At 46.9% G+C, this 12,792-nt stretch overlaps 1 protein-coding gene across 1 annotated transcript; it reads right to left on the bottom strand.

The window, feature by feature from the left end:
• Nucleotides 1-5,901: 5,901 nt before the first annotated feature.
• On the bottom strand, nt 5,902-9,408 carry LOC129513052 (C-X-C chemokine receptor type 4-like). Its single transcript, XM_055330767.1, has 2 exons — nt 9,307-9,408; nt 5,902-7,363 (listed from the first exon to the last, which is right to left on the bottom strand). Exons 1-2 carry the CDS (start codon nt 9,319-9,321, stop codon nt 6,395-6,397), a joined length of 984 nt encoding a protein of 327 aa, XP_055186742.1. The 5' UTR covers nt 9,322-9,408; the 3' UTR covers nt 5,902-6,394.
• Between the last annotated feature and the right edge of the window lie 3,384 nt (nt 9,409-12,792).

The following is a 12,792-nucleotide window of genomic DNA, read 5'->3' as shown; positions in this document are numbered from 1 at the left end:
TGCAAAGAAATTTTGAATGGTGTCATAGTCCCACCTATGAGGGCAAGTTATGTAAATATTTGTATGTTTGTGATTCATTTTTAAAATCTATCATTTGGGAAGAAAAGAAGTACTTCATTACTTGCTGATTATTGAACACAGGGAACTCATTAACCTCAAAACGTTATTCAAATTGTAACTCTGAAAAGAGTTTAAAGGTTTAGGGGGATTAACAGACTGGCTCCCTTATAAGTTTTTTAAAGAGTAACATACTTGAACTAGAGAATGGTACAAAGACAGTACCATGAAATCTTCCCAAGATGTAATTTGTATTCTATTGCCATAAACCAAGAATCATCATATCTTAAAGCCAAAATGAATGCTATTTATTTAAATTCTCAACTTTCACATTTTGCTGATGAAAAAAAAATTGCTTTCAAAAGCTTAAATAATTTTTCTAGCTACAAGTAAAAGCAGTAGAGCCTGAATAGGAACTTTTGTGAATTCCTTTAGAATTTATAATCTAGATGGACTGTGTTACTAATTCAGCAAGCAAGTTTCTAAACAAATGAAAATAAGAAATCATAGAAAATTTCTGTAGAGGAAATAGGGTCTTGATATCAATTTAAATGATAGTAAAAAATGTGTTCTACATTCAGTCTGTCTTTTAAACTTTATATCATAATTACTTTTTAATGCTTTAAATTAAAGCAGATGGGAAGATAAGCATTCTCCTGTATTCAGATAATGTGTTCTTATTATCATTATCCAGGAATGGCCTTAAGAGATCATTAGTCGTGCTACCTATGTAGTACAAAGAAAAAGAAGTAAATATTAATCACAATAACACAAGCTAAAAATAACACATCATTATATTTAGCAGAAATTCACCATATTTTCAGTCAGAATTTGCAAACTAGAAGCTTATAGGTAGACTCTGGCATTCAACTTTGATTGTTTGCCCTATTAAATATATATATATATAGAATTATTAAATATATATATATATATTTAAGAACTGACTCACATGATTATGAAGGCTGGCAATCCCAAAATCTGCAGGATGGGCCAACAAGTCAGAGATCCAGACTGCCGCATGATTCAGTTCAAATCCAAAAGCAATCCACTGGCTCGAATTTCCCTCTTGCTGGGGTTAGGTAAGTCTTTAACTAGTCAGTTCTCAAATGATTGGCCTAAGACCCACCCATGATTAGGGAGGTAAATCCTGCTTAACTCAGAGTCTAAAGATTAACTCGCATCTCATCCAAAAAACACTCACAAACAACCCTAAATACAACATTGACCACATGGTCTGTCGCACTATAGCCCGCCAAGGTGACACAGAAAGTTCGTCATCACACTAAAACAAAAACTCCACCACAAGGAATAAAGGTGGGGATGGAGGAATGGCCACAGGAAGCCAAAGGTTATTTTATTCTGAAAGACACCATAAGGCTGTCCTGTTCCTTAAAATTCGAAGTTCAAGGGAATAATCAAGGAGAACGAAAAAGCTGCCTTCTAAATAAAGCTCGAGTAATCAAAATTGGTGCTGAAATGCGCCTCCTACGAGATGATTTGGCAGATGCCCAACCAAGAAGCCAAAACTATTTTGAATCTCCTTTTATTTTTATGGTTGATTCATCGCCCATTTCATAACTGTATCTTACACAATGTAAATTAATTGACATAGCACATTTCATCTTTTGCAAGTACCACCAGGAAAGATAAACTCAGTTTTATGTCCCGATCCACATCACACACTACTAGCTGTCTTCCATAATTATTAGCCTTTAAGAGGGAGGATAGCATACTAGTTAAAAGCAACAGACTCCAAAACCAAATTTGCTGGGTATCAAAAGATTCCAGTTAGCCCTAACAAATGTGTGACCATAAGAAAATTCTCTAATCTCTGAAATCTCAATTCTCCTCATGAAAAAAAAAAATGGTTTTTCCAAAGTGTAAAAGGGATTAAAAATGTATGAACTTAGAACAGAAGTAACATATAATAAATGTTTTCTATTTTTTTCTCTCCCTTATGAAATTCTTTGTAACACCTTTACTGTGTAAATGATGCTATGCTACTTTTTTAAAGCATCATCAAAATCTCTCAAGAAAACAGTAGGTAGTCTCTCCAGAGACTGGACATTAATTTTTTTAAAGGTTTTATTTTTAAGTAATCTCTACACCCAAGGTGGAGCTCAAACTCATAACCCCGAGATCACGAGTAACATGCTCTACCAACTGAGGCAGCCAAGCACCCCTGGACATTCATTTTTCTTTGAATGTAGAAAGAACTGTCTCAAGATGAAAAGGGAGAAAACATAGGAAAGTGATGTCTTTAGAGAGCAAAGGGACAAAGTTCTCAGAGGAGGAAGGACGCAGGCAATTTGATGGGAAAGGGAAAAAAAAATCTTTGGGTCCCAAAGGTAAATTAAACATAAAACAAATAGTTTTAGGACCCAGATAGCAGAGAAACTGAAGATTTCTCCTTAGGTTTTACATAAGTTATCTATTGCCGCACAAACTCAGGGGTTTTAATAAAACACGCTTATTAACTCACAATTTCAGTGGGTCAGTTCAGGAATGACTTGCCTGGGCCTTCAGTTGCAGAGTTATGTAAGGTTTTAATACAGGTGTCAGCAAAGGCTGCAGTCTCATCTGAGGCTCGAATGGGAAAGGATCCACTCCTGCAATGGCTGGCACCACTCAATGATTGTGCTGCCAGAATCAGGGCTGGTGTTCCTTTCCGGCTGCTTGCTGGAGGTTACCCTCCTCTTGCTATTGGGTTTCTCCATATGGCAGCTCACAATATGCCATCTTGCTTCTTCTCAGCCAGAGATGGAGAATTTCAAAGTCCTAGCAAGATGCGAGGCAAAATCTTTCACAATATAATCGCTGACATGTGATCATGCATGTCCCCTCACCTTTGCCATACTGTACTAGTTACAAGTCATGGATCCTCCCATTCTCAAAGGGAAGAGTTTGCATAGGACATGAATACCAGGAGGCAAGAATCTTGGGGGCTACCATAGAGTCTACCTGCTAATACTAATACTTTTTCTAATACTTTTTCTTCTTTCCAACAACCTTAATCATATATGAATTACACTGCTCTTTCTCCTTGGCCACCAGGAAGCCCAAAGCCAAACTTTTGACTCCACTTTAGAAACTATATAAGGCGTAATAGTCTGTGTGTGCATATCCACCTTAGGTCACCTTATGACCTTCCTTATAAGTGATACTAACTATTGCCAATAATTTACACATCTTTTCTCCATTTACTTAAAAAAATATGTTCTCTATAATTCCTGCAACCCCTTTTGAGAATAAGACATGGAATCAATAATTATACCATAAAGGTATTATTAAAAAAAATAGCTCAGCTTTGAAAAGTCATGAAGTCACAATGCTGCATCAGCTTTTCTGGTCTTCTCCATTAGCACTGCAGAAATCCCATAGATGAAAACACACTCCATCCCTCACCTTGATGCCAGCCCCTCCTGATCTACCAAATTATACTATAAGTCATTCAATTCAGTTTCTATACTTAGTACCATTTTCACTTAATCAACAGAAATGTCCCTTTCCAGGCAGCCCAGGTGGCTCAGTGGTTTAGCGCTGCCTTCAGCCCAGGGCGTGATCCTGGAGACCCAGGATCCAGCCCCACGTCAGGCTCCCGCGGGGAGCCTGCCTCTCCCTCTGCCTGTGTCTCTGCCTCTCCCTGTGTATGTGTGTCTCTCATGAAAAAATAAATACAATCTTAAAAAAATAAAAAGAAATGTCCCTTTCCATTTGATTTGTACAAGCTCTCTTCTAAAACCTATACAAAGAGAAATAATGCAAGTGATATAATTACATCAGGGCTTAACATTATGAAGAAAATATTCAGTTTATAATATGCATTCTATAAAGGTGTGCATATTCAGTACAGTGCGGAGAAAATGACAATGTTTTAGAAAAGCATTACTTTGAAATGACTTCCATGATACATGAAAACATTTTAGAAGACTTTTACTTAATTTTGACCAAAATTAGTATACAGTTTTTAAAAGCATTTTTGTGTTAACTTTATCAAGCCTAGTTTTGTCTCATGTTCTCCATGTGTTTAATTCAAATCATAGGACTAAAACAACTAAGAATAATTAATATCTTTGAAGCCACCTATAATTTTTATGTCAGCTCTTTTAAGCAGTTTTTGTTTCCCAGTGAATAATAATTTCATGCTGTGAGAAAATGAGAAAAATTTTAAAGTATGCTTTCATCTCGTATTTGTCTCCTTTCTTAAAAAAAAATAAGTGCACTAGTGATTGTCTGGTATTAACTTTATTCACTCATACAATTAAATGATACTCCTTGATGTTCAGCTCAAGCCAGAGGTTTGCTGACGACAGTGATTGCAACCTTCTCAGAGGAGACTATATGATTCAGTGGTATGGGTTATTTCACCTCACTTTACACAAATGCATTTTTTAATGTAAATTCTCTCTATTTTGGTAAATGGCAATTTCTTCATAGTCACTGACTTGGTTCCTATCCCCATACCTTCCCAGTGTGACGTAAGCACCCTGATTTATGATAGGGTAAGGCTGATCCAATACTCAGCAATATGCATGGAATGTTCTCTGGAGTGTCCCTGGGATTTTAAGAGGTAATAGTTATGTGCGTGCTAAATCAATGTCTTTTACAGAGAAAACAAGGACACCACAAAGCGGCCTCAGAGGGCTGGGGTGGTGTGGAGGGAAGGAGGGGAGTCCACTAGACCCCCGGACATGTCTGCTTTGGAAAGTTAATCTCACTGCCTGCACCTCCCATGGGACTATTTGTCAGCAGATTGCTTTCTGTTCATTATAACTCCTATAGTCAGGAAGAAGGAGAATTGGCCAAACCAGTAATATAAATGCGTTGTATGCTCTACCCTCCCTCTTTATGATTAATTCGACCGTGGTACAAATTTGCATGAATGAATGTCAGTGTGTTTTCTGCCCTGAACATTTCCTGCTGGCTTCAGTTCAGCCCTGCTGACATTTATTACAAATAATAGCTAAATATTCCTGATTTAATAGCTGCAGTGGCCCCACATCTGAAGGCGATGTCTGTAATAAAAGCAGACAAGACGAGCTTATAACAAATACTAATAGGATTGTGTTTGCACACATAATGGATAAGCCTCACAAATATTCCCACAAAATGTAATGTTTTTTTTTAAATTTATTTATGATAGTCACACACACACAGAGAGAGAGGCAGAGACATAGGCAGAGGGAGAAGCAGGCTCCATGCACCGGGAGCCCGACGTGGGATTCGATCCAGGTCTCCAGGATCGCGCCCTGGGCCAAAGGCAGGCGCCAAACCGCTGCGCCACCCAGGGATCCCCTAGTAAAATTTAAAACATGGTATTGCATCCCTTTTCTCCTTAACATACATTTTTCCTTCAAAAGATGACTTTTCATAGGAATAGGAACTGGCTGGATGTTTCTAAATGTCTAGGAGTTGAAAGTGGTTGAGACTTCAGATTTTGAAGACAAGATTCCCTGGTTTGGAATACTGGCTATGCTACTTACCATGCCTTTAATCTGGTCACTTGGGCTTTCTGTGCCTCAGTTTCCTGCTCTACAAACTGTAGCTCTGTTATTAATAATTGAGTCAGAGTTCCTATCATAGAATTGTGATAAGGGTTAAGTAAAATATTACAACAGCTAGGATAGGACCTGACATGCCATAAATATGTTATTATTTTTGACTTCTGTTAGCCAAAGGAATGTCAACAGAAATCAGAACATAACACTGAGTAAGTTTATCACGAACTTTTATTAACAACTTAATACAAGACTGTGCATTGAAGGTGCTGAAATCAGTCCACTTGAGAAAACTGAAAAACCATCATTTCTATACTACTTCAGGCTTTGGTTGTAAGTGCCCCCTTCTACAGCAAAATCACATAGTGTAACCAAACCATTTAAGAACAGGAAAAAGAAAATGTTCACCGGAATGGAGAGATTATTTATGTACAAACAGCTGAGGATCATTTCTAGCTTAAGTGATTCACTACACACTCTGGAATGTTCAGTTCCCTTTTCTACAGTCCTACAACCAGACATACAGCAACTAAGAACTTGGCAATAGGTCCTGCCTACAGACATTCATCCACATGAAAAACAACAACAAAAAATATTTATATAAATAAGTCAATTAAACCTCACAAAAACTAAAGTAACACAAGAAAAAATCCAACAGTCAATAAAAAACTGTACAGTATCGGTCACTCTTTTATATCTGAAAAAATGTGTAACAAAAAAAAAAAGAGTTCTTTAATGTATACAAGTCTTTGAGATCATTGTTAGCCGGAGTGAAAACTTGAAGACTCCGACTCAGTTGAAACAGAAGAATGTCCTCCCCGCTTCCCTTTGGAAAGGATCTAGAGGCTGGACCCTCTGCTCACAGAGGTGAGTGCATGCTGGGCAGAGGTTTTAAATTTGGCTCCACGGAAGGCATAGAGGATGGGGTTCAGGCAACAGTGGAAAAAGGCTAGGGCCTCAGTGATGGAAATCCACTTGTGCACAGTTTTCTCAAACTCACATCCTTGCTTGATGATTTCCAGAAGGATAAAGCAATCGATGCTGATCCCAATGTAGTAGGGCAGCCAGCAGGCAAAGAAAGCAAGGATGAGGATGACTGTGGTCTTGAGAGCCTTGCGCTTCTGGTAGCCCTTCGAGTGGGACAGCTTGCAGATGATAATGCAGTAGCAGGACAGGATGACGATACCCGGCAGGATAAGGCCGACCATTATGTGCTGAAACAGGAACACCACCAACCATGAGTCATTGGGATAGAATTGGTCACAGATATACCTCTCATCTGCCTCCCTGACATTGGCAAAGGTGAAATCAGGAATAGTCAACAGGAGAGCATGTATCCAGACGCCAACGTAGACCACCTTTTCCGCCAACAGCTTCCTTGGCCTCTGACTGTTGGTGGCATGGACAATAGCCAAGTACTGGTCCAGACTGATGAAGGCCAGGATGAAGACACTGCTATAGAGGCTGAGAGCATAGATGACATGGACTGCCTTGCACAGGAAATTCCCGAAGTACCAGTCTGCCACAGCCTCAACTGCCCAGAAGGGAAGTGTGAGGACAAAGAGGAGGTCTGCCACAGACAGGTGCAGTCTATACTTGTCTGTCATGCTTCTCGGTTTCTTCTGGTAACCCATGACCAGGATGACCAATCCATTGCCCACTATGCCAGTCAAGAAGATGATGGAGTAGACTGTGGGCACAAAGATACGGTTGAAGTTAGCATTTTCCTCCTGGAAGCAGGGTTCCTTCATGGAGTCATAGTCACCTGAGCCCAAGTCCTCTTCTGTGTAGTTATCTGAAGGGTATATCTGCAAAAGAGGCAAGGGAAGGGATGTTAACTTTCTAGTTCAGCTGGCATTCTCCGAATTAAAAAAAAAATGTTTCTGCGATTTTTAAAAAGTGATTTATAAAACCCAAGTCAGCCCAGGCTTCTTCAGGACATTCTGCTTCGGATGAAGTAGTGAGTGGATGGGCACAAGAGAATTGTTATAGATTCCTGCAACCCTCCTGCTCATCTTCCCCAGAGTCACTTGTTATATCCTTCTTAAGTAGAACCAATTACAAAATTCTTTGTTTAGAACAAAAGGGCGCTGAGATTCTGAGTGTTTGAAAGTCACATCTTTGCTAACTCTTCTACCCCACCCACTGGGGGGGGAACCTTGGGAGGGAAAATACCAAAACAAAACACAAAGGGAACCACTCCTAGACTGTGCGCCCTAGGGAGTGGGAGAGGTGGGGTGGGGGTGGGGGGCAGGCGAGGAGTGGGAACGGAAGCTTGAGTTCCGAGGAGCTGGGATTGATTTTCTATACGAAGGTTTCCCCAGGATAGGGAAAAGGGAAAGAATGAGCATGGAGGGGGGGGTCCTCAAAACTTTCTCCTAAGGCACAAAACATTGCCTTCCCCTCGTCCATGCAAACACAAACCAATCTGTACTTCAAGCAACATGTAGGGGGGAAGGAGGATCCAGCCTTAAAGGAAGGATCTGTGGCGCTCGGGGTGCTGAACGGGGCTGTTAGAAGGGGGTGCGGGCGCGCACAGCGCCTGGGGCTTGCGCTCCTCTGGGCGCGGGTCTCTCCGCCCGACCCGTCCACCTCTTGGCGCGTCTGGGACGTTGGGGAGCGCGGCGATCTACTGGGAGGGGAAGGTCACGGGGTCTGCGCTCATGGTCCTCGCCCCGAGTTTCATTTCCTCACCCTCCCGGGCCGCTTCCCACCCCGCCACTGACCCAGTAAATGGGGTCGGAGGTCTGCAGCTGGAAGCCTCGGGGCGGAGGGCGCCCTGAGGCCTGGGGGGGCGCGAACCCCCGACCTCCGCGCCTGCCCTGCGCCCACGCCCACCAGCGGGCGCCGCGGCTCCCGGCGTCTCGCCCAGCCCCTCGCCAAGGGCAGGCTCACAGGGTGTTGGGGAGAGAATGGGCGTCTCCCCCGAACAGCCTTTGAATCGCGCGCCGCCGGGGAAACGAAAAGCCTTCCTGGTAAGGGGTTTTCCAAAGTCTCCAGGAAACCACCAACGGTTCGACGGCGCATTTGGGATCGGCGAGGGCCAAACGGTCTCCCCACTTGCACCTGCCCGTGTGCGCCGCAAGCTCCCGCAGCCCAGGTGCCCTCGCAGCCTCCCGCGGGGCCCCGCCGCGCACACCTCCGGGTCCTGCTGCGCCGAGGCGCCCTCATGCTCCGCCGTCGGGGCCCGGGCCGCTCGCCGCGCTTCCCACGGCCGCGTCCCCGCGGGGCCGAGGCTCAGATGCCCGCCTCTCCCGCCCGCTGCTCGCCGGCGGGGGGTCCTGACGCAGCCCCGCGGGCTGTGCAGAGCTTAGGGCCCGCGCGCCCCCCCCAAGGGCGCCCCCCCAACCCCCGCCTGCGCCTGAGATCAACAAGGGGCGCGGTCCTCGCCCTGGGAACTCAGCCCCGCGCGCCGCCCCCACCTCCAGCTCCAGCTCCTGTAGTTCACCACCCCCCGGAGACATCCTCGGGCTGAGTCCCGGGACGGCGCCGCCCGCGGCTGTACAGGACGTTCTTGGGTCTGAGGCTCCAGGGGAGACACACGCATCTGTCCTCCTCTCCCTGCAGAGCCAACGACTCCAATCCTGCCGGGTCCTCCAGGGTAGCCACGCGCACGGAAACTCCCCTCCACGCTCCTTCTCCCGGGCCGGCCCCTCCCACGCTCCGCTCGCCTCTGCTCGCTCCGAGGGGGGTCGCGCCCTAAGTTTTCGTGTTTGTGCGTGTAAGGAAATCAGGCCGAAACCGGACTTACATGGAGCTCTTCCATGGTCACTGCTCGCCCTCCGGCCGCCGTGGCTACCGGAGCACCCAAGCCGTCGGGGTCACTTCGCTACCTGCTGCCGCAGCCAACAACACACTGTGAAGTTTCTGGCTGACGCTGGACTTTTATAGAAACACGCTCGGCGGGCGGCGCATGCGCCGCGGGGGCGGGCGGGCGGGGCCGGGAGGAGGGAGGCGGGGTGCGGGGGGAGAGGGGCTGGCGTGCGGGAGGAGGGCGCGAGGGAGGGGCGGCGGCCCGCCGCGCTGCAGCCCCGGCGAGGTTAATGGGGCAAACCTGGGAATCCCCTGAGCCGCCGCTGTTAGCTGGAGGTCACCTTGTGCGTCTCGAGCTGTGCGTGGAGGGACTCCCGGAGGCGTCCCCCAACTTGGGAACGCTGAGCGCGCCCGGAGGGAGGTGAGAGGCGCGGGCCCCCTACGCGACCCAGTGTGCATCCATCCTTGCTCACGTGGATGGAATTCCGGCCCCGGGAATGCTACAGATGGGGAAACTGAGGCCCGGAGAAGGGTAGTGACGTACCAGCATGACCCAGCCCGTAGGCGGCGACGCCCACGCGGGTCCAGCTTGTGACTCCCTTCCCCGCGCGCTCAGCGGCTGCAGACCGTTCAGAAAACAAAACGATTCTCCCTTCGGAGCACAACTGTATGCGAGCATACGTGCCCATCCCCAGGAACAGTGCCCGCATCGGGTGTGCAAAATACGGAAACGCTTCCCGAAGAGGTAGGATGATTTGGCGTGATCAAGGAGGGAGACTGTGCCAGGGCAGTAGGTGCGTGTTCCCGGGCAGCCAGTAGTGACCGCCGTACCCAGACGTGTGTGTAAGTGCGCCTTAGCACGAGAGTCGCTCAGCGAATAGCACTTTCTGTAACAGATCACGAGGCAAACGTGCACACAATCACTCATTCATTTGCACAACAGCGATTGCATTTAGCCCACCGGGGGCCGGGGTGTGCGATGCCCTGCTCGCGGCGCGGGGCGCGCAGCCCCGAACCCGAGGACAAGGCCCCCACGCGGAGGAGCCGGAGAGCCGGCTGGCGGCGACGAGGCCGAGGGTTGGGATCCCAAGCCGGCTTGAGCGCACGTGTGGCCGCGTACCCGGCGTCCTCCTGCACTCCGCGCGGAGGCCGAGCGGCCGCGGGGATAAGAAGTCGGGTGGACGGCTCGGGCGAGGTGGGGTGGGGTGGGGGTGGGGCTGGACGTGGACGAGGCCCCGGCAGGCGGGGTTTGCGGGGGCCGCGCCCGCAGCGCCCTCCCTCCATCCCTCCCCGCGCGGCGTCCGCGGGGCCCAGGCGCGAGCGCCAGCCAGAGAGGGCGGGAGGGCGCTGCGGGCGCACCCCGGGATGGTCCCGGGAAGAGCGCGTGCCCAGACTGCATCCTAAACACCCCAGCCCCTTCCTTAGGATGAAACCTCTCAGTCGGGAGGAGCTCCCGGGATGGTCTGCGGCCGTCTCTCCGAGCCTAGCTGTCCTCTGTCCTCGGCACCCCTCCCCTCCCCCCGATGTGTGTTGGTGAAGGACCTCATCTCCTGAAAGCTGATGGTGGAAGGGGAGGAGGGCGGGGGTGGGGGTGAGTGGGTGACGGGCACTGAGGGGGGCACCTGACGGGATGAGCACTGGTGTTATTCTGTATGTCGGTAAATTGAACAGCAATAAAAAAATAAATTTATTATAAAAAAAAGCTGATGTTGAGATCAGCAGGTGGGACTCTTAGAAACTGCTCATTTAGGACACAATAATGACTGGATGAAACTAACCGTGTTATTACACTTTTGTAGGATTAAAAGAAAACTTTTAAAAGCACCTTTAGGGGATCCCTGGGTGGCGCAGCGGTTTGGCGCCTGCCTTTGGCCCAGGGCACGATCCTGGAGACCGGGATCAAATCCCACATCGGGCTCCCGGTGCATGGAGCCTGCTTCTCCCTCTGCCTGTGTCTCTGCCTCTCCTTCTGCCTGTCTCTCAATCTCTCTCTCTCTCTCTCAATAATAAATAAATAAATAAATAAATAAATAAATAAATAAATCTTTAAAATAAAAATAAATAATAAAGGGCTCATATTTGGGTGGTTCAGCAGTTGAGTGTCTGCCTTTGGTTCAGGGTGTCGTCCTGGGGTCCAGATCAAGTCCCAAATCAGGCTCCTTGCTGGGAACCTGCTTCTTCCTCTATCTATGTCTCTGCCTCTATCTCTTTATGTCTCTCATGAATAAATAAATAAAATCTTTTAAAAAGTAATAAATAAATAAATAATAAAGGACTCATGTAATTAGGTCATGTTCACCCACACTCCTGCTCTCTCTTTCAAATACGTTAATCAATCTTTAAAAAAAGAAAGAAAGAAAGAACACAAATATATTTGGTCTCATCCCTAAGTCGTGGTTTTAAAATGTTTGGTATTTGATATTCCTCCCCTTAAGAGATGGAACCTAATTCCTCTTCCCTTGTATATGGACTGGACTTAGTGAATCACTTCTAGTGAATAAAGGGAAAATGATTGTGTGTGATTTCTGAGGCCAGGTCACAAAAAGCACTAAGGCTTCCTCCTCGTTTTCTCTTAGGTCACTCATTCTGGGGGAGCCACCCACCATCTTGAAAAGACACTCAGATAACCCTGTGGAGAGGCCATGTGGTGAGGACCTGAGGTGTCCAGCTAACAGCCACCTGAATGAGTCACCTTGGAAGCATCATCTCCAGCCCGGATCAAGCCTTCATGTGTCCAGAGCTGCGCCGACAAGCTGACTGCAGCATCATGAGAGATTCTGAGCCAGAAGCACGCAGACATGTGTGTGTGAGATTTTTTAATTTTTTTTAATTTTTTTTAAGATTCTATTTATTTATTCCTGAGAGGCAAAGAGAAACGCAGAGTCAGGCAGAGGGAGAAACAGGCTCCCCATGGAGAGCTTGATGTGGGACTCGATCCCAGGACCCCAGGATCATGACCCAAGCCAAAGGAAGACACTGAGCCACCCAGGTCGGGGTGGGGTAATAAACACCCTAAATGTTTATTATTTTAATCTGGTAAATTTTGGAGCAATTTGTTATGCAGGCACCAGGCACTAGAAGTAGGTCAAAACCTCCTGTCCTCTGAGATGAGAAAACATGGGCTTTCCTCGGCATTAGGGGTATAAGGCCAGAGGTGCCCGGGGCTATGGGAGCCCAGAGGAGGGAACTCCATCCAGCCTGGCGTGAGGAGAGCGAGGAAGGCAAGGACAATGTGGGGAATACAGAGAGGAGTGATAATCTTCTCTCCTTCCCTCACGTCTGACTCCAAAGCAGACACTGCCACACACCACATCTTATTCTTATTCTCACCCTTAAAGGTTCTTTACCTAATGAGGAGATTCAAAACTAATCCCGAGGGATCTGAGCTCTTAGTGATTCTGTTTATGTTGGATGACTTTTGTCTTCCATTCATTTTACCATTAGACATAGCCATGTTAGGAACAGCCCCTGAGGATTTCCTGCC

This window comes from Nyctereutes procyonoides, unplaced genomic scaffold (genome assembly GCF_905146905.1).
Source record: "Nyctereutes procyonoides isolate TBG_1078 unplaced genomic scaffold, NYPRO_anot_genome, whole genome shotgun sequence".
NCBI classification, from domain to species: Eukaryota; Metazoa; Chordata; class Mammalia; order Carnivora; family Canidae; genus Nyctereutes; species Nyctereutes procyonoides.
This window is presented reverse-complemented; position numbering and strand designations above follow the sequence as displayed.